General features: G+C 47.1%; 1 protein-coding gene and 1 long non-coding RNA gene across 2 annotated transcripts in view; one reads left to right on the forward strand and one right to left on the reverse strand.

Annotated features, from left to right (window-relative positions):
* The window catches only part of LOC143940666 (uncharacterized), a 43,010-nt gene extending 19,165 nt beyond the window's left edge, over nt 1-23,845 (reverse strand). The window contains exon 1 of the long non-coding RNA XR_013263907.1: nt 23,674-23,845. This is a non-coding gene — a long non-coding RNA (uncharacterized LOC143940666). The remainder of the gene's footprint in view (nt 1-23,673) is intronic.
* An 84-nt stretch (nt 23,846-23,929) lies between these two features.
* Nucleotides 23,930-27,314, forward strand: part of REEP5 (receptor accessory protein 5) — a 60,343-nt gene continuing 56,958 nt past the window's right edge. The window contains exon 1 of the mRNA XM_077462277.1: nt 23,930-24,145. Within this exon, the coding sequence (XP_077318403.1) occupies nt 24,028-24,145 (118 nt within the window). The 5' untranslated portion in view covers nt 23,930-24,027. The remainder of the gene's footprint in view (nt 24,146-27,314) is intronic.

Consider the following 27,314-nt stretch of genomic DNA (forward strand, 5'->3'; position numbering starts at 1 on the left):
CGATCGCCGCGGGCATCCCCGCGATTGTCTCACGGAGCGGCCGAATGGAGGAAATGCTGTATAAACAACATTTTTCCATTCTGCCTAGCAACTAGTGACGCTGATCTCTGCTCCATGTGATTGGAGCAGAGATCAGTGTACACTAAATGAAAGCCCAACCCCCCCACAGTTAGTAACACACCCCTAGGAACACTTAACCCCTACACTGCCACCCACTGGTTAACCCTTTCACTGCCAGTGTCATTTACACAGGAATCACTGCATTTATATAGCAGTGATTACTGTATAAATGACAATGGTCCCAAAAATGTGTCAAAAATGTCTGATGGGTCCCCCACAATGTCGCAGTCACAATAAAAATCGCAGATCGCCGCCATTACTAGTAAAAAAAAAATAATAAAAAATTATTAATAAAAATGCTATAAAACTATCCCTATTTTGTAAACGCTATAACTTTTGCGCAAACCAATCAATAATCACTTATTGCGATTTTTTTTACCAAAAATATGTAGAAGAATACGTATCGGCCTAAACTGAGGGAAAAAAATTTTTTTTATATATTTTTGGGGGATATTTATTATTACAAAAAGTAAAAAATAATGCGTTTTTTTCAAAATTATCGCTCTATTTTTGTTTATAGCGCAAAAAATAAAAACCGCAGGGGTGATCAAATACCACCAAAAGAAAGCTCTATTTGTGGGAAAAAAAGGACATTAATTTTGTTTGGGAGCCACGTCGCACGACCGCGCAATTGTCAGTTAAAGCGACGCAGTGCCGAATCGCAAAAAGTGGTCTGGTCTTTGACCAGCAAATTGGTCCGGTCTGAAAGTGGTTAAGTAGCCGAGTTTTGGCCCAAATACTCCTCACCCTACTACTATGATTATTCCTAGACCGGGCTAAAGTCACAGCAACAACTCCAAGCCCATAAATAGCATGCTCTCTCCTAGGATCGCGCAACATAACTAGTTGGTCAAACCGCGAATCAGCACCGACCAAATGTCTACTAACTCGAAAATAGCAGACGGAGCCCGAAGGGTGACGCCAGAGAATTGAACGTCCTCTTTTGAAGCGTCGTCAGTACGTTGTGACGTCACTACGTTCGTGTTTGTTGTCAAAAAGTCCGATCGTGTGTATGCAATACAAACTTGTGGACCACGCCCTTTGTACAAAAGTCCACGGGAAAGTTTGTACAAAGTCCGATCGTGTGTATGGGGCTTTACTCTTACTATGGCAGCAACAGATTCTTAACTACTTCAGCTCTGGAAGATTTACCCCCTTCTTGACCAGGCCATTTTTTGCTCTACTGACAGTTCCGCAGTTGTGGACTCTGTACCCATTTTTCCCCACAAATAGAGCTTTTTTTTGGTCACAGTTGATCAGCTCTGCGGTTTATATTTTTTGCGCTATAAACAAAAAAGTCAATTTTGAATATATTATATATTTTTTATACGCAATATTTTTTACTTTCTGCTATAAAACACATCCAATTGAAAAAAAATAAAAAAATATATAATTTCTTTATCAAATTTAGGGCAATATGTATTTTTCTACATATTTTTTGGTAAAACAAAATTGTTTATTGATTGGTTTGCCCAAAAGTTATAGCGTCTACAAACTATGGGATATTTTTATGCATTTTTTTTCTACTAGTAATGGCAGCGATCAGCGATTTATAGTGGGACTGTGGTATTGCAGGCAGACAAATTGGATACTGACACTTTTTTTTGGGGACCAGTGACATTATTACAATGATCAGTGCTAAAAATATGCACTGTCACTGTACTAATGACACTGGCTGGGAAGGAGTTAACATCAGGGGCGATCATAGCGTTAACTGTGTGCCTAGCTTGCGTTTTACTACTGTGGGGGAGGTGCTTTTACTTGAGGAAGGCATAGATCTGTGTGTCCCTACTTGCAGGAACACAGGACCAGTACCTTCCTTAGTGACAGAATGGCAATCTGCCTTGATAACATGGGCAGATCGCCATTCTGCCTGTGTACAGAACGATCAGTGGTTGACGGCTGACATCGGGTCTCGCTGATCAGCTTCCGCTGTGTAGAATCACAACAGGAGCGATCTTCTGGGGGCATACACTAGCGCCCGATACCCAGAAGTGCAGGATTACATTTATATTTGGGATCCTGCACAGTGCGGCTGCCCTGTAGCAGTAAAACTGTTATAGGGTGGTTGACAAATGGTTAAAGAATTACCCGCTATCAGAATACTGCCATTTATCTGACAGGCTGGCTGTACGGAAGTTGATCATTACAACCATTGTCCCATACATGTTTTAAAATTTTTCCGGTCCCTGCTGAACCACCTAAATTTGGATCCATGTATGGCCGTCTTTAGTCTCTTACCAGACCCACAATGCCCTCTTGTGTGTCTGTGGACATTTGGTTTGATTCAGTTCAAGGCCTCAGACAAAAAAAATAAAAAGGAGTTGCTGTGGTTTCTCCTGTTTTAATTCTGCTTAGATAGTCCTTTCCCCCCTTATAAGTAGTGAGAGTGCTCTGTAGTTTGAGATGCCTGGCAAGATCAGACCAATCCTATCTTAAACCTTCCCAAGGAGAAAGTTCCTGTTTTTTGAGGCAAGGTCCTGTGTCATGAACAGTCTTTGAGGTCTCACCCGACTGCGGTCAACTATGGCAGGGCTCTGTTCAGCCAGCATTCCAGTCTCTCCATTCGGTTAGCAGTCCAGTCTCTTTTTCCCACCCCATCTTCTTTAAAGCAGTATTAACTCCAAAAGAAAAAATCTATTATATTGCAGCTTACCCATTCTTATGCCGCGTACACACGGGCGGACTGTATGGCGTACTTAGTCCATCGAAACACATTTCAGCGGACAATCCGCTCGTGTGTGGGCTTCACCAGACTTTTTCAGCGTGCAGTCTGGAGTACTAAGTATTTCGGTTTTTTCAAAATTCTGTCCGTCATACTTTGGTTTCAGCGGACAATACGGTCGTCAGTATGCTAGTCGGACAGACTAAGAATGACGCATGCCCAGAAAGGATTTACAGGGCGGAAGCGCTCGGTCTTGTAAAACTAGTGTTCGTATTGAAGCTAGCATATTCGTCATGCTGCTAATTTTGTGTTTTTTTAATATAGCACATTCTTTTCTTCTTCATAATGCAAGAAAAGTGAAGTAGCTTTGCTGCTTATATTCACACAGAGTTATCACAAATGTTTTTATTCATCCTCATCCTATGATTAATATTCCAATTTGAGAATATATATATATATATATATATATATATATAAACTTCAAAAAAAAATAAAATAAATAAAATTATATATATATATATATATATAAACTTCAAAAAAAATAAAAAATATACATACATATTATATATATATATATATATATATATATATATATATATATATATAATTTTATAATTTATCTATTACTATATATTTTTGGAACTACTATTGTTAGTTTAAAATTATTTATTTATTTTGCTTTTTTTTGTGGGGGGGGGGGGGGTTAAACTAGATCAGTGTTTCTCAAATAGTGGGGCGCGCCCCCCAGGGGGGGGCGCGAGGCTCCGTAAAGGGGGGCCCGTCTGACACTGGAGATTGACATCATGTAAGCAGGAGCAGGAGAGTCGTCATGGCAACCCTTCCTATCTCGGAGCCCTCCACGTGACAAACAGCCGCTCGGACAAGCGGCATTACACGCAGTGCGGTGCGTTCCAAGCAGGGCTCGAGTAGCCCGCCTCCTCTGCCTCCCGAGTGACTGGTTGCTAGGCTAGGGCCGCTCCGCGTCTAGCAACCGGTCACATGACATCGGCCATACACGTGGACAAGTGCGCATACGGCCTCCAGCGCAGCCAGCGGCAGACACACGCCGCTGGGATCCGGACTGTCTCCTCCCTCCCCTCTACCCGAGAAGTAAACCAGGTTAGTCACTAGCACTCTGCATTACTCCACCAATACTCTGCAATACCCCACCAATACTCTGCATTACTCAATACTCCGCAATACCCCACCAATACTCTGCATTACCCCGCCAATACTCTGCATTACCCCGCCAATACTCTGCATTACCCCGCCAATACTCTGCATTCTCCGCCAATACTCTGCATTACTCCACCAATACTCCGCCAATACTCTGCATTACTCCACCAATACTCCGCCAATACTCTGCATTACTCCACCAATACGCCGCCAATACTCTGCATTACTCCACCAATACTCCGCCAATACTCTGCATTACCCAATACTCTGCAATACCCTCCCCCCCCGCTCCGTTAAATCCTGTGCTAAATTGATCCACATTTCTTTCTTTTTTTTATTTCCATATACGTTAATAAGGATACAGTGTTATGTAGAGGTGTACTTAACAATTTTATAGACAAATGATACTATTTACAGTCGCGCGGGGGGGCGCGAAATATTTTCCTCTTCCTAGGGGGGGCATGACAGAAAATAATTGAGAAACACTGAACTAGATGGACTTGCGTTTTTTTTGTCCAAGCAGACTATGTAAGTAGAGATAGATAGATAGATAGATAGATAGATAGATACCCAAACCAGCATTTTAGCTTACACATGATTGAATGTTCAAAATCAGCAGAGCTTCCCCTCATTTCAAATGTTAGCCTCAAATTTACAGCGACTGCACTTCCAAGTGCACTTGCAGTGCTTTAAAAATTGCACTTGAAGTTAGCATATTTATATTAACATGAACGTGTGTTTTGTAAAGAACCCCCATAGTCTTTTGACATGTACCTGCCTACTCACAAATAAACTCTGTTTTTTTAATCCAAACTAAAAAAAAAATTACAATATTTTTGGAAATAATAAATCTAAATTTTTAGTCTGTACAAAACAAAATCAAGAGGGAGGCAACACTGGAGACACTTTTGAAGTTTGTGAAGCCTTTTGTCCCCCAGGCACACATCAAGTCAGTGGCCACCAAAATTCAGATCCTGTGTAACATGAAAATAGGGAGCACAACATGGTCCTAGAATCCCACAGACCAGGAACAGCAGCAGATGACATCTATGTCCCCAGACTGTGGTACTACAACAGCCTGCGTCTTCTGTCAGAGCAGACTGAAGCCAGGCAGTCACTTCCGACTCTTCCGTCTAGCCTTCCCTCCACGGTTCGCTGGAGGCTGTGCCTCTGGTGGTGGACTTGTGGTGGTAGGAGGAGGAGGAGGAGGAGCAGTAGGGTCTGTGTTGTACAGTCTGGTGGTTGGTGTTAGCTCACCCTTCAGACCCCGCTGAATACTGTCGAAGAAAATCGCTTCGCACAAGTTGCGCTGTCCCTTCTCCATTTCAAGCAACTTGCTGGCCAAATATGTAGCGTAGGCCTCTTCAGGATTGGGGGGTTTACTCAGCAATTGGCTGGCTTGACGTATAAGCGCCAATGACTCCTCCTCTGTCTGCGTCATCCTCCTGGGCCTTTTGCTGGCTAGGCGGAGGGGAGGGACCTGACTTTCGGTCCGACTCCTGCTGGGCCCAGCTAGCTCCTGCATGTGGCTGGTCCCGGGCCTCCTCCTGGGTGAGCTCATCCTGTGTAAAAAATAAAGAAAGAAAGAAAGAAATAAATAAAATATGTCTATATTTTGAAATCATCAATCACTGACAATTTTACAGTTGTCACTTGCAAATACATTTGTCTTGAAATACAAAAGGCTATCATTTTGACACCGTCATTTTTCCATCAGTTCACCAAGATTTGAGCCACATTTGTGGAAACTACTGTATCCTTATATCTAATTTAATTTGTGATGAAATCCTAGATTTGGAAGCAATTCAAACAGTGATCACCATATAACTGTTACAGGTGACGCTGGTTGGTTAGTTATTTTTTTATAGTTTCAGGGCACCCGCCATTTATTACCTAATAAAGGTTTAACCCCCTGATCACCCGGCGGGTGATATAAGTTTGAGGGTCAGATAAGGTCTGCGTCGCCCCAGGCAGCGTCAGGTTTGTGCCAGTACCGCTAACACCCACGCACAAAGCATACACCTCCCTTAGTAATATAGTATCTGATCAGATCTATATTAGCGTCGCCAGCAGTTTAGGTTTCCCAAAACGCATTGTTAGCGGGATCAGCCCAGATACCTGCTAGCACCTGTGTTTAGCCCCTCCGCCAAGCCCAGACCAGCCCACCCAAGTGCAGTATCGATCGATCACTGTCACTTACAAAACACAACGCGCATAACTGCAGCGTTCGCAGAGTCAGGCCTGATCCCTGCGATCGCTAACAGTTTTTCTTGTAGCGTTTTGATACAGTCGCTGACAGCCTAGGTGCTTTTTTACCTGTGAGTCTCACTAGTGTACCCCTAAAATTAGGGGTGTCTACTTTCCAAAATGGGTTCATTTGGGGGGGGGGGTTTGTGCCATCTTGGCATTTTATGGCCTTCAAAACTGTAATAAAAAAAATTAAAGTTTGTAATTTTCCCGCAACTTGTGCCAAATATAAAATATTCCATGGACTCAACATGCCTCTCAGCAAATAGCTTGGGGTGTCTACTTTCTAAAATGGGGTCATTTGTGGGGGTTTTGTGCCACCTTGGCATTTTATGGCCTTCAAAACTGTAATAGGTAGTGAGGAGTGAAGTCAAATATTTACGCCCTTAGAAAACCTGAAGGCGGTTCTTGGCTTTCGGGGCCCCGTATGCGGCTAGGTTCCCAAAAAATCCCACACATGTGGTATCCCCGTACTCAGGAGAAGCAGCAGAATTTATTTTGGGGTGTCATTTCACATATGCCCATAGCATGTGTGATCAATATATCATTTAGTGACAACTTTGTGTAAAAAAAAATAAAAAATTTTTTTTTGTCATTATTCAATCGCTTGAGGCAAAAAAATAAAATATTCAATGGGCTCAACATGCCTCTTATCAATTTCCTTAGGGGGTCTACTTTCCAAAATGCGGTCATTTGTGGGGGTTTTGTACTGCCCTGCCATTTTAGCACCTCAAGAAATGAGATAGGCAGTCGTAAACTAAAAGCTGCGTAAATTCCAGAAAACGTACCTTAGTTTGTAGATGTGACAACTTTTGCGCAAACCAATAAATTTACAGTTATTGACTTTTTTTTTACCAAAGACATGTGGCTGAATACATTTTGGCCTAAATGTATGACTAAAATTGAGTTTATTGGATTTTTCTAATAACAAAAAGTAGAAAATATCATTTTTTTTTCAAAATTTGTGGTCTTTTTACGTTTATATCGCAAAAAATAAAAATCACAGAGGCAATCAAATACCATCAAAAGAAAGCTCTATTTGTGGGAAGAAAAGGACACAAATTTTGTTTGGGTACAACATTGCTTGACCGCGCAATTACCAGTTAAAGCAGCGCAGTGCCAAATTGTTAAAAGACCTCTGGTCATTGACCAGCAAAATGGTCCGGTCTGAAAGTGGTTAAACAAAAGGAAATCTTTATTAGTCAGCTGGCATTGGAATAGCCCCCCTACCATTAAAATAGGTGACATACTGGTCACGCACCTCACATGCTGTTTGGGGGGCTAAGCCAGGATGGGCATGATCCAGCCCTGTGAGTTCTGGCATTAGTCCGGCCTCATGCCCAATTGGCTGCAGGTAATGGGTTCCAGAAAGTTTTCTTAAAAAGTTGTGTAAAATGCAGCAGCAGAGAATGACATAGTTCAGTTTGTACTCTGCCAAGTTTATTGCTGTCAAAAACAGACGGAACCGGCTGGCCATAATACCAAAGGCATTCTCCACAACCCTTCTTGCTCTGGCCAGCCGGTAATTAAAAACCCTCCTCTCCGGGGTGAGGGTCCTTTGGGGGAAGGGTTTCATCAAATGGTCACTCAGACCGAACGCTTCATCAGCGATAAAAACAAAAGGTAGACCCTCCACATTATCAGCATCTGGTGGCAAGTCCAGGTCACCAGTGATGAGACGGTGGCAGAACTCGGTCTGCCTAAACACTCCTCCGTCAGACATCCGGCCGTTCTTCCCCACATCCACATACAGAAAGTCATATTGTGCTGACACCACCGCCATTAACACCACACTATGGAACCCCTTATAATTCCAATAGTAGGACCCCGAATGGGGTGGGGGCACAATCCGCACATGTTTCCCGTCGATCGCCCCTCCACAGTTGGGAAAGTCCCAACGGGCAGCGAACTGGGAAGCCACAGTCTTCCATTCCTGTGGCGTGGAAGGAAACTGGGGAGTCAAACACAGGAAAAAAAAAAAATTAGTCATTAAATCAAAACAATTCATAACAAATAAAACTCAAAAACATTTTGGAACAACAGTTAAACAGAAATATTGAAAATGTTTTTCTGCAAAAAAAAAAAATAGACGGCCCAATTTACAGATTACTCAGCCCTCTGATGGACCAGGGGACATAAGTTAGGTGGGTGAGTGGGGTGGGGGCCTAATTAATGAGTATACAATCCCTGCAACCAATTTGAGTGGGGTGGGGGCCCAATTAATGAGTATACAATCCCTGCAACCAATTTGAGTGGGGTGGGGGCCCAATTAATGAGTATACAATCCCTGCAACCAATTTGAGTGGGGTGGGGGCCTAATTAATGAGTATACAATCCCTGCAACCAATTTGAGTGGGGTGGGGGCCTAATTAATGAGTATAGAATCCATATATATATATATATATATATATATATATATATATATATATATATATTATACAAAGAGTATACAAAGGGTGGGGGGCAGTAAAACAGTACAATGGAGCTGACAATATGAATTAGAGAAAAACAGTCTCGGCTGTGGGTGTATAGGGGCCCAGGATTGCATGCTGGGGACGTTAGTGAAAGCAAATATGCACGTGGGACATAAAAAGGTAAAAGCTCTAAAAAAAATGACAGAAAAAAAAAATATACATCAAAAAAACAATTGCATGCATTCATATAAAGGGGACATTCACAGCATATTCCTGTCATGGATATTAAAAGTCATGATGAAATTAATACAAACATACAATGCATATAATGCAATATTAAAAGAACAAACTTACCTTCATATATTCCTTCTGCAGGACCCGAATAATGGCAGAACAGGTCTCTGGAATAATGATCCCCAGAGCCTGGGGGGAGATGCCTGTAGAGAACTTGAGGTCCTGAAGGCTTCTCCCTGTCGCCAAGTAGCGCAACGTGGCGACGAGCCTCTGCTCCGGAGTGATGGCTTGCCGCATGCAGGTATCCTGCCTGCTGATATAAGGGGTCAGCAAAGCCAGCAGACGGTGAAAAACGGGGTCCGTCATCCTGAGATAATTCCTGAAATCATCAGGATTATTCTCACAGATCTCACGGAGTAAAGGCATATGCGAGAATTGGTCGCGCTGCGCAACCAATTCTTTGTCCATGAACTCCTCCTCGCCCTGTTCACAGACTGGGCTCGGGTCAAAGTATTAACCCCAACACCAAGCCCCCATATAGCACGAACTCGTTCGCGAGTACGTCCACTCTCCATGGCTTTGAAACGGTCGGCTGGACAAACAAGCTTAACTGAACGCACTGAAGAACAGCCAGACCTATGAAGAACGACCTGAAACCCAGAAACGAGCGGACCAGAAGCGCCTAACAACAGGTACCAACTGATCCACGCGTACCGAAAGACAGATACAAACCTCACAGGCAGACTGCGCCGCAGAAAACTGACAAATTAAGCTGAAGTCTGAAAAGCGCGAATCGTCTCTAACCAAACTTCTACTAACGCAAAGTCAGCAGAAGGAGCCCAAAGGGTGCTTTGCTGTGTCTTGGACTTCCTATTTCTAGTCCCGTCGTACGTGCTGTACGTCATCGCGCAAGCTTTCGTCGGACTGTTTGGCTATCCGTGTGTGGTCAAGTCCGTTCAGTGGAAAGTATGACGGACTGTCCATCGGATTGTATGACGAACTAAGTATGCCATACAGTCCGCTCGTGTGTACGCGGCATTAGATGTGATGGCTGCACTAGTTTCCTCTCTTAGGCTTTCTTTCTTCTACTTTCATCTGGTGATCCAGCCAGCAGGTCTGTTGGGTTTCATAAGCTCAATCACTCTAGCAGAATGTATCAGTTTACATGGATGAGACAAACCACTTTATACTGGCAGAGGAGATTACTCAAACTGCTGTAATTGATTATAAAGTGTGAGTTGGAGTTTGGCTTTGATGTGTAATGCCCCGTACACGCGATCGGACAATCCGCTGGACTTGTGCACACACACAAGCGGACTAGGTCCGGCAGGCAATCCGCCTGACTTTTTGCGGAGGTCTGCCGGACTTTCCAAATGAACGGACTTGCCTGCACACGGACTAAAGTCCATTCATTTTGAACGTGACTTCAGGTACGACGGGACTGGTACCTTGCTAGCCCCATCGCCTGGTATGGATTTTAAGGGGAAGCCCCTACACCAAAAAAATGGCATGGGGGTCCCCCCAAAATCGATACCAGTCCCTTATCCGAGCACGCAGCCCGGCCGGTCAGGAAAGGGGATGGGGACTAACGAGCCCCCCCCCCTCCTGAGCCGTACCAGGCCTCATGCCCTCAACATGGGGGTGTGTGCTTTGGGGAAGGGGGGCGCCCTGCGGTCCCCCCACCCCGAAGCACCTTGTTCCCATGTTGATGAGGACAGGGCCTCTTCCCGATAACCCTGGCCATTGGTTGTCGGGGTTTGCTGGCGGGGTGCTTATCGGAATCCAGGAGCCCCCAGATCCCAGCCCCCCACCCTATGTGAATAAGTATAGGGGAACATCGTACCCCTACCCATTCACCTGGGGGGAAAATTGTCAATAAAAAAAAACACTACACAGGTTTTTAAAATAGTTTTAGGCAGCTCTGGGGGTCTTCTTGCGACTTCGGGGGTCTTTTCGCCGGGCTCCTCCGCTATCTTCTGCTCTTTTACTAGTGGAGTCGTCATCCTCATCGCCGCCGTCTTCTTCCTCCTTCTTCTGTTCTCCTAATGTTGACACGACACTCTCTCCCGCTGTAATGCCATGGACACGGTACACAGCGACATATATAAGCATAAGGGGCGGGGTCAATGGATGATGTCATGTGGTGACCCGCCCCTTATGAAGTCATAGTCCCAGCATCCCAGGACTGTGGCGTCACAAAGGGCGGGGTCACCACGTGACATCACCCAGTGACCCCGCCCCTTATGCCTATATAAGTCGTCGCACACCGTGTCCACAGCATTGCAGCGGGAGAGAGCGTTGTGTCAACATCGGAAGAAGAAGCAGACGGCGGGGACGAAAGCCAGGCTCCTCTGCTAGCAAAAGAGCAGCAAAAGAGCAGAAGATAGCAGAGAAGCCAGGTGAGAAGAACCGGAAACCTCGGAGAAGACCCCCGGATGACGACGAAGGAGAAAGCCTGTCCTCCGCTAGCAAAAGAATGGCAAAACAGCAAAAGATAGCGAAGGAGCCCGGCGAGAAGACTCCCAAAGTTGGAAGAAGACTCCCGGAGCTGCCTAATAAACAATTTTAAAAACCTGTGTATTGTGTTTTTTATTTTATTTTTATTTTTTTGACACTTTTTTCCCCCAGGTGAATTTTTAGGGGTACATTGTACACCATACTCATACACATAGGGTGGGGGGCCAGGATCTGGGGGCCCCATTATTAAAGGGGGCTCCCATATTCCAATTAGCCCCCCGCCCGCAGGCCCCGACAACCAACGGCCAGGGTTGTCGGGAAGAGGCCCCTGTCCTCATCAACATTCCCCAAAGCACCCACCCCCCATGTTGAGGGCATGCGGCCTGGTACGGCTCAGGAGGGGGGGGCACTCGCTTGTCTCCACCCCCTTTCCGGACCGGCCGGGCTGCATGCTCGAATAAGGGTCTGTTATCGATCTTGGGGGGAACCCCCAAGCTGTTTTTTCGGCGTAGGGGCTTCTCCTTAAAATCCATACCAGGCGACAGGGCTAGCGAGGTGTCAGTCTCGGAGTCTGCCTATTGAAATTGCAACCGCTTAAGGGTATCCTGGCCCTAACCCTCTTTCCCTTGCAAAATATAAAAAGGACAAAAGACATAAAACCTCATTTGCATCCAAGAAATGTCTGGCACCCAATAACTTCCACCATCATTGCACCCACTATGCCTCACAACCCACTACATATTGAAGGATGTCAGCGGTCTGTGGCCTCAAGGTTCTCAATAGACTGGAAGAGATTAGAGATTCTGCTACACTACCCTCCTCCCCCCCCCCCCCAGGCTGACAATGCCACTAATCCACACATACAAATAACCTCCTGCGCTTGGTAGTGGACCCATATAATGTATGTAGACTACATCTCAGTCCTGGCTTGTATAGATGCAAAAAAGGAAGAAACGGCTGCACTCCAAAATTATGAGTTGAATCTGAGCATGCATGAGTTTTTGCGCATCAGAATTGCATGCACACAAACGCATTTTCAGATAGGAACTTTTTCCGACCAAAAAATTTAGAACATGCTCCCAATCTTTTGCTGACCGAAATTGGGCCAGCAAAAGTCTGATGGAGCATTCACACAAATGCATTTTCCGACCAAAAGCTCTCATCGATCTTTTGCTGGCCGAATTTCCGATCGTGTGTACACAGCATTAGAGTACCTTGGACCTCACAAGTAGCCTTGTTTCTAATGCTTGCCTGATCATTGCCAGCCATAAAGAAAGGCCTTAATTACTTCTTTCTACTAGCAGCATGTTACTATGGGCAGCTGTACACTGCACCTCTGTTTCCCAGGCCTGGAAATATGCTCACAATATACATTATGTGTCCATGTGCATGAGGCTAAATAAGTGCTCACAGTTATGGCAGAACAAAGAAGAGAGGTAGACCGTCCTTCTTTGGCTACAGTATCATGCCACACTAAAACTGTTGCTTTGAAGTAGCCATACACAGATTGATTCAGCCCACAGGCTAAAGGATGGAAAGTCAATTGATTCCTCCTTCCATGCTGAACAGTGTGGATGCTATTGTTTTCTGGCAGTCTAGGCTGCCTGAATATAATGGCATTACTGTACAATGACTGCATCTGTTCGGTGCGTAATTTTCCATCTGGTTCTGTCGATTTTAAAATCGACTTTTGTTGAGCCCTATGGAGCTTGCAGTACCACCCATGGCTCATATTTCAGACCATTCAGAAGGAATCATCTGAAATTTTAGCCATTCATGGACAGTTTTACTCGCCAGTAAACTGGGCCAGTAGACCCAGTGATGAATATTAAAAGGATAGTTCACCAATGATACCCTTGCTATAGGTGTAGGCCATCTATCAACTTATGAAGCTTGACTGGAACACTCCCAGGACATTTCTAAATGAGGCCTAGTCATCACTGCCCACCTCCACCATCACAGGAGTGAGCTCTCAAATACTGAGCTCAGAGCTATTGCATGGGCAGGAGAGAAAGAGTATGAGGAGGTTTGAATCAGAGAAAGAGCTCACTCCTGTGAAGGTGGAGGAGAGCAGTGATGACTAGGTCTCACTTAGCAACGTCCTGGGAGTATTCCATTCAGGCTTCATAAGGTATGTAAATGACCTACACCTATATCAAGGGTATCATTCATCTTTAGTTAGAGCTGCTTAGTTTGGTTTTATTTACAGACACCCTTACCTGCATAGGCAGTTTTGCGGTAAAGGTGAACTATCCCTTTAAGGTTTCTGCACAAAAACGTACATAAATGGATACGCAACTGCTTTAATAAATAAAAACCAGGTATCAGTCTGCTACACTGCCAATGAATATGTTGTATATAAGCACTGTTTTCAATCAATGCAATGTTTTCTGGCTTGTACCCACAGGGTATGACTGGACAAGTGTTGGCACCCAACTGTGACAAGTCCCTGCCCATTTCTTCTCAGATAGGACAACCACCACCTGTTGAGTTAAACTCAACGCCATCTTGTGTCAATCTCCTGTCCTGAGGTCCACTCACGAGACACGACACACCTGGCCTGAGGCCTTCACTGTAACTTTTCTGTGGCATATTACATTGACATACTTATAGTATCTTTGGCATGGAATGCTACATGGAGGGTTAGACATATTGTAATTCAAGCACAGAGTGCAGGCACTCGTCTTTATGTCATCTTCCCCCTATATCTCTATTCCTCTCTTTGAGGTCACCACTGAGTTAGTATACATATAGATGTGGAGCCAAGTCCACAACATTTAGCTTTTATCATCAAATCACAGGTCTGAGGGTCAGGGAGATCAAGGTGCTTCCTTAAGACTCCATTTACACTTGTGCGACTCCAGTCGCATGATTTCCAGGACTTTACACTCTCTGGATCAAAGTTGCATGAAAAGTAATGCAGGCACTTTTTAAAAGTTGCTGCAACTTTAAATCGCAACAATTGGAATCAGTTACATTGAAAAGAATGGGCTGTGGCTTGTCATGTGACTTTGATGTCTAAAGCTGCATGACAAGTTGCACAAGTGTGAATTGAGCCTTAGCATACCATTCTCTTCTCTCCCCGATGGCACTCATTCGCAGGCTTCACCATTACTCAGATGACTCTGTCCAGTCATTCAAGGCCTCATGTACCCTACTGCAGAACAAGGTCAGGGGAGACAGGGCGAATACAGCAAATCCTCCCATGTCCTGTACCTCCTTGCCTGGGATTTCAGCTCTGAAAAGTGACCTGTAGGTCAGCTCTGCATAAGGCTACATCTTAACAGGTCTGGGGTATTTGGTTCAAATGCCCTGTCTACAGAGCCGGTGTTCTGCCATATAGTGTCCAGCCATCATATAGTGTCCTTGCCGCACTGCGCATGCGCAGTACGGAGCAGACGAAGCTTCGGAAAATCTCCGAAGCTGAATGGCGCCTGCGCCGTGAGTGGAGGTGGTAGCCCCACCATCCAAGCGGACATAGGGTTGTAAATATTAGAGGGCCCCTCACGGGCGAGCTTCGCTCGCCACGCTTCGGGCTCGGCCTCGCTGCGCTCTTTTATATTCCTACTCTATGTCCACTTGGATAGTGGGGATAGAACCTGGACTCATGGCGCAGGCGCCGTTCATCCTCGGCAATTTTCGGAATCTGTGTTACTGTGTACTGCGCATGCGCAGTACGCAGCGGACACTATCGGATGGAGGACCTTATATGATAGGACACCGGCCCTACCATGGGACCATGGATCCAGGCGGCATTTAACAGGGGGCAGCAGCCAGGACGGCAAGAAGTTACCGACAGGAATCCCAGATCAGTCAGCAAGAGACTCAGGAGCAGAGCAGAGCATAGTGGATGCTGGTCAGCTGTGCACTGTGCGCTGTCTCCTGCACTGGTTGTTAGAATCGCCTGCTGCCCGGTGCCTAGCAACCAGTGACATCAGAGGCCACGGCCACCCCAGCATTCACAGCGCTCAGCCTCCGTGCCAATCAATTGCTCCGCCCACCTCTTCCATCTTCAGTGTGAGGGAAGGAAGGGTCTGAGGAGAGCTGCCTCTGCGGCTGTGCCGGTGACAGAGTGGGACCTGAGTCTGGGCAGCCTCTCTGCCTATCTGAAAAACAAGGTGAGTTAGCTTGGTTGGTAGTAGAACTTCAAGTGATTTCTCTCTAAGATTTTTTTTTTTATAAGGGGCTCAAGCTGGATTGAATGTGACTTTCTATTGTACCCATGTTTTCCCTGGAAACACTTTGATGAGGCCTTTTCTTCTGTACTGTCTGTAAATGATCATGCAGATTTACAAAAGAAACATGCTTTTACATACAAACTATAAAATTATTTGTATGATTTTGATGGCTTCTAATCAAGATGCAATAGTGGTACAATAGTGGTGAATTTTATTAGGAACAGGCATAAAAGAGGTTAATTACTGCTGTGCTTCAACTCCCTCTCTGTACAAGATAGATCAGATTGTCAGTAAGGCTACTTTCACACTGAGGCATTGGGGCACTTTACTGTTGTTTTTGCAGTGCTTTTTGGCCACTAGCGGGGAGCTTTTAACCCCAGCTAGCGGCCAAAAAAGGGTTAAAATCGCCGGCAAACGGGGTTGATTTCAATGGGCAGGGGAGCTTTAGAAGCGGTGTATTCACTGCTCCTGCAGCGCCTCAAAGATTGAATTTAATTTTAGTTATCATAACATAAAATAATGAATGTGGGGGCCTTTTGGTGGGTATGTTTTTTTTGTTTTTTTTTGGGGGAGGGGGGGCAGCATTTCATTCTTGGTCCCAGGCAGCACCATGTTTGGACCGACACTGCCTGTCTAAGTGGGGCTCCTCCCGCACATGATTTATATGGGAAATAAATACACCCATTTCAAAAAGGGGAGCTGACACCTAATAACAAATTTCCCCTCACCATACTATAATTTAGCCATCTAATGGCAAGCAGACTAACTACATCTTCCACTAAACTAATTGTAGCAAGCCTGAGCCACTGTATGTCTGCTGTTTACACACGTTCCTCATGAGGTAAGTGATACCTCTGCTCTTGATACATTAGAGAAGCCTGCACCCTGAGGTGCTTTATAAATTCTTTGCAGTCATCAGGGATACCATCTGGGGGGGGGGGATTTGTCACAGTTCTTTGGTTCCGGAATGGTCATTAGGGGGAGGTGCTTAGTGGTCCAATATATGTGCTGAGGGGAGATAGGAGATGAGAACGGTCTCATGTGTTGTATTATGTTTTGTTGGGGGAGGGGTTGTACTTTTTCCTAGGGGGTGTGGGATGAAGGATTTTTACTTTGGAGCTGTATTTTGATGCCATTTTCTACAATAAATTTTGAGGCGATAATCCACGGGTGTGCAGAAATGTTTTTATTCTATTTTTTTTTGTGAAGTCTCCTCTTCATATGTAGCACCCTCATCCTAGAATAGGGCTACAGGTAAATTTAGTTGTGCTGGGTGGTAGCCAGCCTGGCTAATTTGTAGTGTTTAATGGTCACATGGCTTCTTTCTTAATCCTGTTCCAGTTGTGGCTTTTCCCTTTTTGTCAGTATGTGGCACTGTTGCCTTTGACATTAGTATGATGAGCTACAGTGAATTCAAGTTATGGATAAACATACTTTTCTCCGCCAGATACGCTGCTATGAATTTTGGGAGAAGCTATTTATTGGAGGACTTCAAGAGAGAACTCATCCAAGGGAATCTGTATGAAGCTGTGACTAAAGTTCAGTTACTAGAGGAGACAGCCTATCCTACAAAGTACAGAGGTGCTAGCTCAGCCTAAGGGCTTTCTTGTGTACTGCTGTCTACCTTATCTTACCTATTTTTATTCTAAGGAGTCTGCCAATCTGCCTGTTACTGATCATTACCAAGGGTGTCCTGTGCCTTCTCTCTCTCCCGCATTTTCCTATTTGAGAAATAAACTTCTTTCTTGTTTAAGCATAAATGTGACTGGCGTCCAACCTTTTTTCCTTGTTCATCACCCACCATGCCTAGTAACCTGCACCACGAGGAATTACGTCAGCCCTCCCTACCTCTGGTAGTAACCACCTGCTCCTGGAAAATCAGGGGTAGGCGCTACACATACATTCAAGGAGACTGTACCCTGAGGTGACAACCCTGAGGAATTATGTCAGTTTGTATCTACTGAACTTTGAGGATACAGAGGCAGTATGATTCTTCAAAAAGATGACTTTGTGTTGGTGCACTTGAAAAAAAAATGTCATACCCATTGGACTCTGGGGTTACAGAGACAATGTGATATTCTAGTTAGGTAGTCAGTCTAACAAATGCTTATTAAAACAAGTCCTTCAGCCATGCAAACCACACGCTTGACACCATCCATTATAGGCACCAGCTCTCTGATGTTGTCATGGAGGAATGGAAGAGGACTCCAGTGGCAACTTGTGAAGCTCCGATGAACTCCATGCCCAAGAGGGTTAAGACAGTGCTGGAAAATAATGGTGGCCACACATAATATTGACATGTTGGGCCCAATTTGGACATTTTCACTTAGGGATATACTCACTTTTGTTGCCAGTGTTTTAGACATTAATGGCTGTGTGTTGAGTTATATTGAGGAGACAGCAAATTTACTCTGTTATACAAGCTGTACACACACTACTTTACATTGTAGCAAAGTGTCATTTCTTCAGTGTTGTCACATGGAAAGATATAATAAAATATTTACACAAATGTGAGGGGTGGACTCACTGACTTTTGTGAGATATTGCATATCAGTCCTCCCTACATCTGGTAGTAACCATCAGGCTCCTGGAAAATCGGGAGTAGGCGCTACACATACATTAGAGGAGCCTGTACCCTGAGGTGACTGATTTCCCTTCATACATTAGAGGAGCCTTTACCCTGAGGTGACAAATCTCCTCTTCATACACTAGAGGAGCCTGTACCCTGAGGTGACATCTCTCCTTATATAAATGAGAGGATATACCCTGATGAGGCAATTGTCCTCTTCCTACATTAGAGGAGCCTGTACCCTGAGGTAACTACTCTCCTCTTCATACATTAGAGGGGCCTGTACTCTGAGGTAATTACTCTCCTCTTCATACATTAGAGGAGCCTGTACTCTGAGGTAACTACTCTCCTCTTCATACATTAGAGGGGCCTGTACTCTGAGGTAACTACTCTCCTCTTCATACATTAGAGGAGCCTGTACCCCGAGGTGACAACTCTCCTCTTCATACATTAGAGGAGCATGTATCCTCTTCATACATTAGAGGAGCCTGTACCCCGAGGTGACAACTCTCCTCTTCATACATTAGAGGAGCCTGTACCCCGAGGTGACAACTCTCCTCTTCATACATTAGAGGAGCATGTATCCTCTTCATACATTCGAGGAGCCTGTGCCCAGAGGCGGCTCTTTAATTAGGCAAATTAGGCGATTGCCTTAGGCCTCGCCCACAGGAAGGGCCTCGCCATCGAGCGATTGCCTAATTTGTCTCTGAGGTGTTGTGCTGCACTGTCTGCTGCTGTGTGGAGTGTCTCTCAAACGGCGGGGTGAGCGAGCGGCGGGCGCGCTGCACACAGCTGCAGACAGAGTGAGCTCCGCGGCGGTGGATGAGGGGGGTGATAAGAGTATGTCCGACTGTCTAATATGCATGGCTTAGGCTGCCTGTGTGTCCAATAGCAGCAGCGCTGTCCTCCGAGTCCTAGCCCTTCCTTCCCCTAACGGCGGCCCCATTGCATGCCGGGAATTGTAGTTCTCCCACAGAGCACAGGCACATAGACTTTAACATGGCCGTCTGGTGCCTGTGCTCTGCAGAGACTACAACTCCCAGATTGCACTGCAGGGCAGAGCTAGAACATCATGTGTTGCTTCTCCAACTGAGTCCTGCTGCCTTTACCAATTTGTCACCAAGGCGAGGAGCAGGATCATCAGGTACAGTTTATATATAGGTTTTTCATATATATATATATATATATATATATATATATATATATATATATATATATGAAAAACCTAACAACAATGCACCCCCACCAAATCTAAGAGTCCAAAGGCCATATTAACTCTGCATTGACAAGACAGTTTTATTTTCACACATTCTAAAAATAACTTTTCATCTGCTTTACTGAGGATGCTTTACAGTGGCTGTGTTTGATGGCATGGTGGCTGCAATTGATGGCACAGTGGCTGGGTTTAATGGCACAGTGGCTGCAATTATTGAGCACAGTGGCTGCGTTTGATGGCACAGTGGCTGCATTTGATGGGCACGGTGGCTGTGTTTGATGGCACAGTGGCTGCGTTTGATGGCACAGTGGCTGAGTTTGATGGGCACAGTGGCTGCGTTTGATGGCACAGTGGCTGCGTTTGATGGGCACAGTGGCTGCGTTTGCTGGCACAGTGGCTGCATTTGATGGCGCAGTGACTGCATTTGATGGGCACAGTGGCTGAGTTTGATGGCACGGTGGCTGCAATTGATGGCACAGTGGCTGCATTTGATGGGCACAGTGGCTGAGTTTGATGACACGGTGGCTGCATTTGATGGGCACGGTGGCTGTGTTTGATGGCACAGTGGCTGCAATTGATGGGCACAGTGGCTGCGTTTGATGGCACAGTGGCGGCGTTTGATGGCACAGTGGCTGCGTTTGATGGCGCAATGACTGCATTTGATGGGTACAGTGGCTGAGTTTGATGGCACGGTGGCTGCAATTGATGGGCACAGTGGCTGAGTTTGATGGCACGGTGGCTGCAATTGATGGGCACAGTGGCTGAGTTTGATGGCACGGTGGCTGCAATTGATGGGCACGGTGGCTGCAATTGATGGGCACAGTGGCTGCATTTGATGGGCACGGTGGCTGTGTTTGATGGCACAGTGGCTGCGTTTGATGGCACAGTGGCTGCATTTGATGGCACAGTGGCTGCGTTTGATGGGCACAGTGGCTACGTTTGATGGCGCAGTGACTGCATTTGATGGGCACAGTGGCTGAGTTTGATGGCACGGTGGCTGCAATTGATGGCGCAGTGGCTGCATTTGATGGGCACGGTGGCTGCATTTGATGGGCACAGTGGCTGAGTTTGATGGCACAGTGGCTGCAATTGATGGGCACAGTGGCTGTGTTTGATGGCACGGTGGCTGCTTTTGTTGGCACGGTGGCTGCGTTTGATGTCGCAGTGGCTGCGTTTGATGGGCACAGTGGCTGCGTTTGATGGGCACAGTGGCTGCGTTTGATGGCACAGTGGCTGTGTTTGATGGCGCAGTGGCTGCAATTGATGGGCACAGTGGCTGCGTTTGAGGGCACAGTGGCTGCGTTTGAGGGCACAGTGGCTGCGTTTGAGGGCACAGTGGCTGCATTTGATGGCACAGTGGCTGCATTTGATGGCGCAGTGGCTGCATTTGATGGGCACAGTGGCTGAGTTTGATGGCATGGTGGTTGCAATTGATGGTGCAGTGGCTGCATTTGATGGGCACAGTGGCTGAGTTTGATGGCACAGTGGCTGCAATTGATGGGCACAGTGGCTGTGTTTGATGGCACGGTGGCTGCTTTTGTTGGCACGGTGGCTGCGTTTGATGTCGCAGTGGCTGCGTTTGATGGGCACAGTGGCTGCGTTTGATGGCACAGTGGATGCGTTTGATGGCACAGTGGCTGTGTTTGATGGCGCAGTGGCTGCATTTGATGGGCACAGTGGCTGCAATTGATGAGCACAGTGGCTGCGTTTGAGGGCACAGTCGCTGCGTTTGAGGGCACAGTGGCTGCGTTTGAGGGCACAGTGGCTGCGTTTGATGGCACAGTGGTTGCGTTTGATGGCACAGTGGCTGCGTTTGATGGCGCAGTGGCTGCATTTGATGGGCACAGTGGCTGAGTTTGATGGGCACAGTGGCTGAGTTTGATGGGCACAGTGGCTGCAATTGATGGGCACAGTGGCTGCGTTTTGGCACAGTGGCTGCGTTTGAGGGCACAGTGGCTGCGTTTGATGGGCACAGTGGCTGCGTTTGATGGCACAGTGGCTGTGTTTGATGGCGCAGTGGCTGCAATTGATGGGCACAGTGGCTGCGTTTGAGGGCACAGTGGCTGCGTTTGAGGGCACAGTGGCTGCGTTTGAGGGCACAGTGGCTGCATTTGATGGCACAGTGGCTGCATTTGATGGCGCAGTGGCTGCATTTGATGGGCACAGTGGCTGAGTTTGATGGCATGGTGGTTGCAATTGATGGTGCAGTGGCTGCATTTGATGGGCACAGTGGCTGAGTTTGATGGCACAGTGGCTGCAATTGATGGGCACAGTGGCTGTGTTTGATGGCACGGTGGCTGCTTTTGTTGGCACGGTGGCTGCGTTTGATGTCGCAGTGGCTGCGTTTGATGGGCACAGTGGCTGCGTTTGATGGCACAGTGGATGCGTTTGATGGCACAGTGGCTGTGTTTGATGGCGCAGTGGCTGCATTTGATGGGCACAGTGGCTGCAATTGATGAGCACAGTGGCTGCGTTTGAGGGCACAGTCGCTGCGTTTGAGGGCACAGTGGCTGCGTTTGAGGGCACAGTGGCTGCGTTTGATGGCACAGTGGTTGCGTTTGATGGCACAGTGGCTGCGTTTGATGGCGCAGTGGCTGCATTTGATGGGCACAGTGGCTGAGTTTGATGGGCACAGTGGCTGAGTTTGATGGGCACAGTGGCTGCAATTGATGGGCACAGTGGCTGCGTTTTGGCACAGTGGCTGCGTTTGAGGGCACAGTGGCTGCGTTTGATGACACAGTGGCTGTGTTTGATGACACAGTGGCTGCGATTACTGGCACGGTGGCTGCTTTTGATGGCACAGTGGCTCCTGTATCATTGTCCGCCCACAGTCTCTGACCATTTCCTGTATCATTATCTGCGCACAGTATCTGACCATCTCCTGCATCTTTGTGGCATGATTGTCTGTCAGCACCCTGTCAGTGGCTCCAACTTTTCATACCGTGTTAGCCAGGTAAGAGTTTGCTTGTTATTACCATAATAAAACCGTCTCCTGTATCATTGTCTCTGCAAGTCTCTGACCGTCTCCTGTATCCTTGTCCACACACAGTCTCTGACCGTCTCCTGTATCCTTGTCCACACACAGTCTCTGACCGTCTCCTGTATCATTGTCCACACACAGTCTCTGACCGTCTCCTGTATCATTGTCCACACACAGTCTCTGACCGTCTCCTGTATCATTGTCCACACACAGTCTCTGACCGTCTCCTGTATCATTGTCCACACACAGTCTCTGGCCATCTCCTTATTCATTGTCCACACACAGTCTCTGACCATCTCCTGATTCATTGTCCACACACAGTCTCTGACCATCTCCTGATTCATTGTCCACACACAGTCTCTGACCATCTCCTGTATAATTTTCCGCAGTCTATGACCATCTCCTGCATGATTGTCTGTCAGCACCCTGTCAGTGGCTCCAACGTTTGATACCATGTTAGCCAGGTAAGAGTTTGCTTGTCATTACCATAATAAAACCATCTCCTGTATCATTGTCCACAGTCTCTGACCCTTGCCTGTATCATTGTCTGCACAGTCTCTGACCCTTGCCTGTATCATTGTCTGCACAGTCTCTGACCGTCTCCTGTATAATTGTCTGCATAGACTCTGACCATCTCCTGTATCATTGTCCACACACAGTCTCTGACCATCTCCTGTATCATTGTCCACACACAGTCTCTGACCATCTCCTGTATTATTGCCCGTACACAGTCTCTGACCATCTCTTGTATCATGGATGTGAGGTCGGTGACTGTCCTTTAGCTGGATTGGACTGTCTCTTAGCTGGGCTGTCTCTTATCTGGGACTGTCCCTTAGCTGGATTGGATGGGTCGGACTATGTCTATCAGCTGGGTTGGACTATGACTATATCCCTCAGCTGGGACTGCTCCTTAGCTGGATTGGACTTGTTGCATTAAACAGGTTATGTTTTAGAATATGTTGTAAAATTACTTTTTTTTTTGTTTTATACTTTGTTGACAAATTAATTTCACATTTATGAGACAGCACAAAGGATAATGAGTAGGCAGCTGCACAATTTGATCTATATCTGTGTGCGTGTAACATATATACCCACCCACCCTATGTTTAATGATATTTGATTAAAGAATAATTGGCTAGAGAAATTTATAGAAACGGTGAATTCATAGTTCATAGGAATTAAGTTAATATATGCATTCATACAGTTAATTTTTATCATTTTTATAATATTTTTCCCATTATGGGCGTGAGTGGGGCCTCATGTCTAAGTTTTGCCTAAGGCCTCAGAAAGTCTAGAGCCGCCTCTGCCTGTGCCCTGAGATGATAACTCTCCTCTTCATACATTAGAGGAGCCTGTACTCTGAGATAACTACTCTCCTCTTCATACATTTAGCCTGTACCTTGAGGTGACAACTCACCTCCTCATACATAGAGGATCCTGTGTCCCGAGGTGACACTTCTCCTGTGATGTTTATAGAGTGGAGAAGGCTGTGCCTGAGGGAAGTGACACCTCGGCGGACGGGCGGGAGGGCGCTGTGCTCTCCGCAGTGTGCTCTGGGTGTGGTTGGTTGCAGCACTGGTCGCTCGTAGAAGTACAGAGACGTCTGCCAGCTGCCAGCTCTCCTCCTCCTCTTCCTCCTCTCAGTGGTTTGGTCTGAGCAGTCCGCCCCGATCTAAGCCCCGCCCCTGACATCAGCCATCTCAGACAGGCAGCTCCCAGCCATCCACACACACATAGACGAGTTGGCCATCTGCAGGGACACATACAAAACATGGCTGCAGCGCTGAAGGACGGCTTCGAGAAGTTCCTGCACCAGAAAAATGTGTGTACCGACCTGCTGGAGAAGATCGAGGCCAAGACAGGGGTGAACCGACGGTACATAGCCCTAGGTGAGACCCCCATCCCCCCCCAGCCCTGCCCTGGAGATGACTTGGTGAGATCAGCTGATGGTGCTTATATAGAGAGCAGAGCCCTCTGTGCCTTCTATCCCCCTCCTGCTATACATGACATGGGGAAGAGATCATCCCTGGGAAGGAGCATTGTCCTCACCTGGCAGGTGTTGTCTGATCATCTCCCTGTTCAGGAGGAGGAGGAGAAGGGTGACATGGAACACCTGAGCTGCACCTGCTGGCATATGGTACCTGAGCTCTGCACGGAGGCTCCTCACCAATCCCTGATCAGATATATTGTATATGTATAATCCTGGTTGTGGAGGAGATCACCCATTACAAGCAAGAAGACATTGATCTACACAGAGCACAAGGCACTCGGCCCTATTAGTACTTCTATTTATAGGCTCTGATGCTTACAAGGCTTTACCCATACATATCCCACTTACTACAAACCTCCAGGCTTGGCCCTGACAGCTGTCACCACAAACTGCCCAGAAAATGCTGGCTTTTACATAGAAATGTGCTTTACATAACTGTACTAGATCCCCCCCCCTTTCAGAACTGTACTAGACCCCCCCTTTCAGATCTGTACTAGACCCCCCCCCCTTTCAGATCTGTACTAGACCCCCCCCCTTTCAGATCTGTACTAGACCCCCCCCCTTTCAGATCTGTACTAGACCCCCCCCCTTTCAGATCTGTACTAGACCCCCCCCCCCTTTCAGATCTGTACTAGACCCCCCCCCTTTCAGATCTGTACTAGACCCCCCCCCTTTCATATCTGTACTAGATCCCCCCCTTTCAGATCTGTACTAGATCCCCCCCTTTCAGATCTGTACTAGATCCCCCCCTTTCAGATCTGTACTAGATCCCCCCTTTCAGATCTGTACTAGATCCCCCTTTCAGATCTGTACTAGATCCCCCCTTTCAGATCTGTACTAGATCCCCCCCCCCTTCAGATCTGTACTAGATCCCCCCCCTTTCAGATCTGTACTAGATCCCCCCCTTTCAGATCTGTACTAGATCCCCCCCTTTCAGATCTGTACTAGATCCCCCCCTTTCAGATCTGTACTAGATCCCCCCCTTTCAGATCTGTACTAGATCCCCCCTTTCAGATCTGTACTAGATCCCCCCCCCTTTCAGATCTGTACTAGATCCCCCCCCTTTCAGGTCTGTACTAGATCCCCCCCCCTTTCAGGTCTGTACTAGATCCCCCCCTTTCAGGTCTGTACTAGATCCCCCCCCTTTCAGGTCTGTACTAGATCCCCCCCCTTTCAGGTCTGTACTAGATCCCCCCCCTTTCAGGTCTGTACTAGATCCCCCCCCTTTCAGGTCTGTACTAGATCCCCCCCCCTTTCAGGTCTGTACTAGATCCCCCCCCCCTTTCAGGTCTGTACTAGACCCCCCCCCTTTCAGGTCTGTACTAGACCCCCCCCCTTTCAGGTCTGTACTAGATCCCCCCCCCTTTCAGGTCTGTACTAGATCCCCCCCCCTTTCAGGTCTGTACTAGATCCCCCCCCCCCTTTCAGGTCTGTACTAGATCCCCCCCTTTCAGGTCTGTACTAGATCCCCCCCCCTTTCAGGTCTGTACTAGATCCCCCCCCCTTTCAGGTCTGTACTAGATCCCCCCCCCCTTTCAGGTCTGTACTAGATCCCCCCCCCTTTCAGGTCTGTACTAGATCCCCCCCCCTTTCAGGTCTGTACTAGATCCCCCCCCCCTTTCAGGTCTGTATTAGATCCCCCCCCGCCTCCTTCAGATCTGTATTAGATCCCCCCCGCCTCCTTCAGATCTGTATTAGATCCCCCCCCCGCCTCCTTCAGATCTGTATTAGATCCCCCCCGCCTCCTTCAGATCTGTATTAGATCCCCCCCGCCTCCTTCAGATCTGTATTAGATCCCCCCCGCCTCCTTCAGATCTGTATTAGATCCCCCCCCGCCTCCTTCAGATCTGTATTAGATCCCCCCCGCCTCCTTCAGATCTGTATTAGATCCCCCCCCACCTCCTTCAGATCTGTATTAGATCCCCCCCCGCCTCCTTCAGATCTGTATTAGATCCCCCCCGCCTCCTTCAGATCTGTATTAGATCCCCCCCCGCCTCCTTCAGATCTGTATTAGATCCCCCCCCGCCTCCTTCAGATCTGTATTAGATCCCCCCCCGCCTCCTTCAGATCTGTATTAGATCCCCCCCCCGCCTCCTTCAGATCTGTATTAGATCCCCCCCCCCGCCTCCTTCAGATCTGTATTAGATCCCCCCCCCGCCTCCTTCAGATCTGTATTAGATCCCCCCCCGCCTCCTTCAGATCTGTATTAGATCCCCCCCCCGCCTCCTTCAGATCTGTATTAGATCCCCCCCCCGCCTCCTTCAGATCTGTATTAGATCCCCCCCCCGCCTCCTTCAGATCTGTATTAGATCCCCCCCCCCGCCTCCTTCAGATCTGTATTAGATCCCCCCCCCCGCCTCCTTCAGATCTGTATTAGATTCCCCCCCGCCTCCTTCAGATCTGTATTAGATTCCCCCCCGCCTCCTTCAGATCTGTATTAGATCCCCCCCCGCCTCCTTCAGATCTGTATTAGATTCCCCCCCCCCCCCCCCCCGCCTCCTTCAGATCTGTATTAGATTCCCCCCCCCGCCTCCTTCAGATCTGTATTAGATTCCCCCCCCCGCCTCCTTCAGATCTGTATTAGATCCCCCCCCCCCACCTCCTTCAGATCTGTATTAGATCCCCAGATCTGTATTAGAAGTGCAGTCGCTGAAGATCTGAAATGAGGGAAGCTCTGCTGGATTATTATTTTTTTTTCATCCAATCATGTGCAAGCTAAAATTCTGTGTGTGTGTGTGTCCCCCCCCCCCTTGCGTGACCCCCCTCAGATCTACAGCAAGTGCACTTCCTTGTAGTGCAAAGTGGATTGGCCTTTAGTAAATAACCCCCTAGGTGTCAGTCTTTGGTCTTCAGTAGTCTGGATTTTGCAGGCCAGGCTTGTCTGAAAGTTGTACTGCCAGGAAATCCTATGCCAAATATTTTTTAGTCCATAAGCTAAAAGTAATGATGGTTAAAAAACTGCATATGCTGAAGATTGTAATTTAAGCCGTTGAAGAGATTACAGCAGGAGTTGAGTGGAGATCCCTCCAAAGTGAGGGAATTACTAGGCCAGCCATACACTGTACAAT

The sequence above is a fragment of the Lithobates pipiens genome, unplaced genomic scaffold, assembly GCF_037356315.1.
Source record: "Lithobates pipiens isolate NorthernLeopardFrog02 unplaced genomic scaffold, aLitPip1_a1.2 Scaffold_3, whole genome shotgun sequence".
Taxonomy (NCBI): Eukaryota; Metazoa; Chordata; class Amphibia; order Anura; family Ranidae; genus Lithobates; species Lithobates pipiens.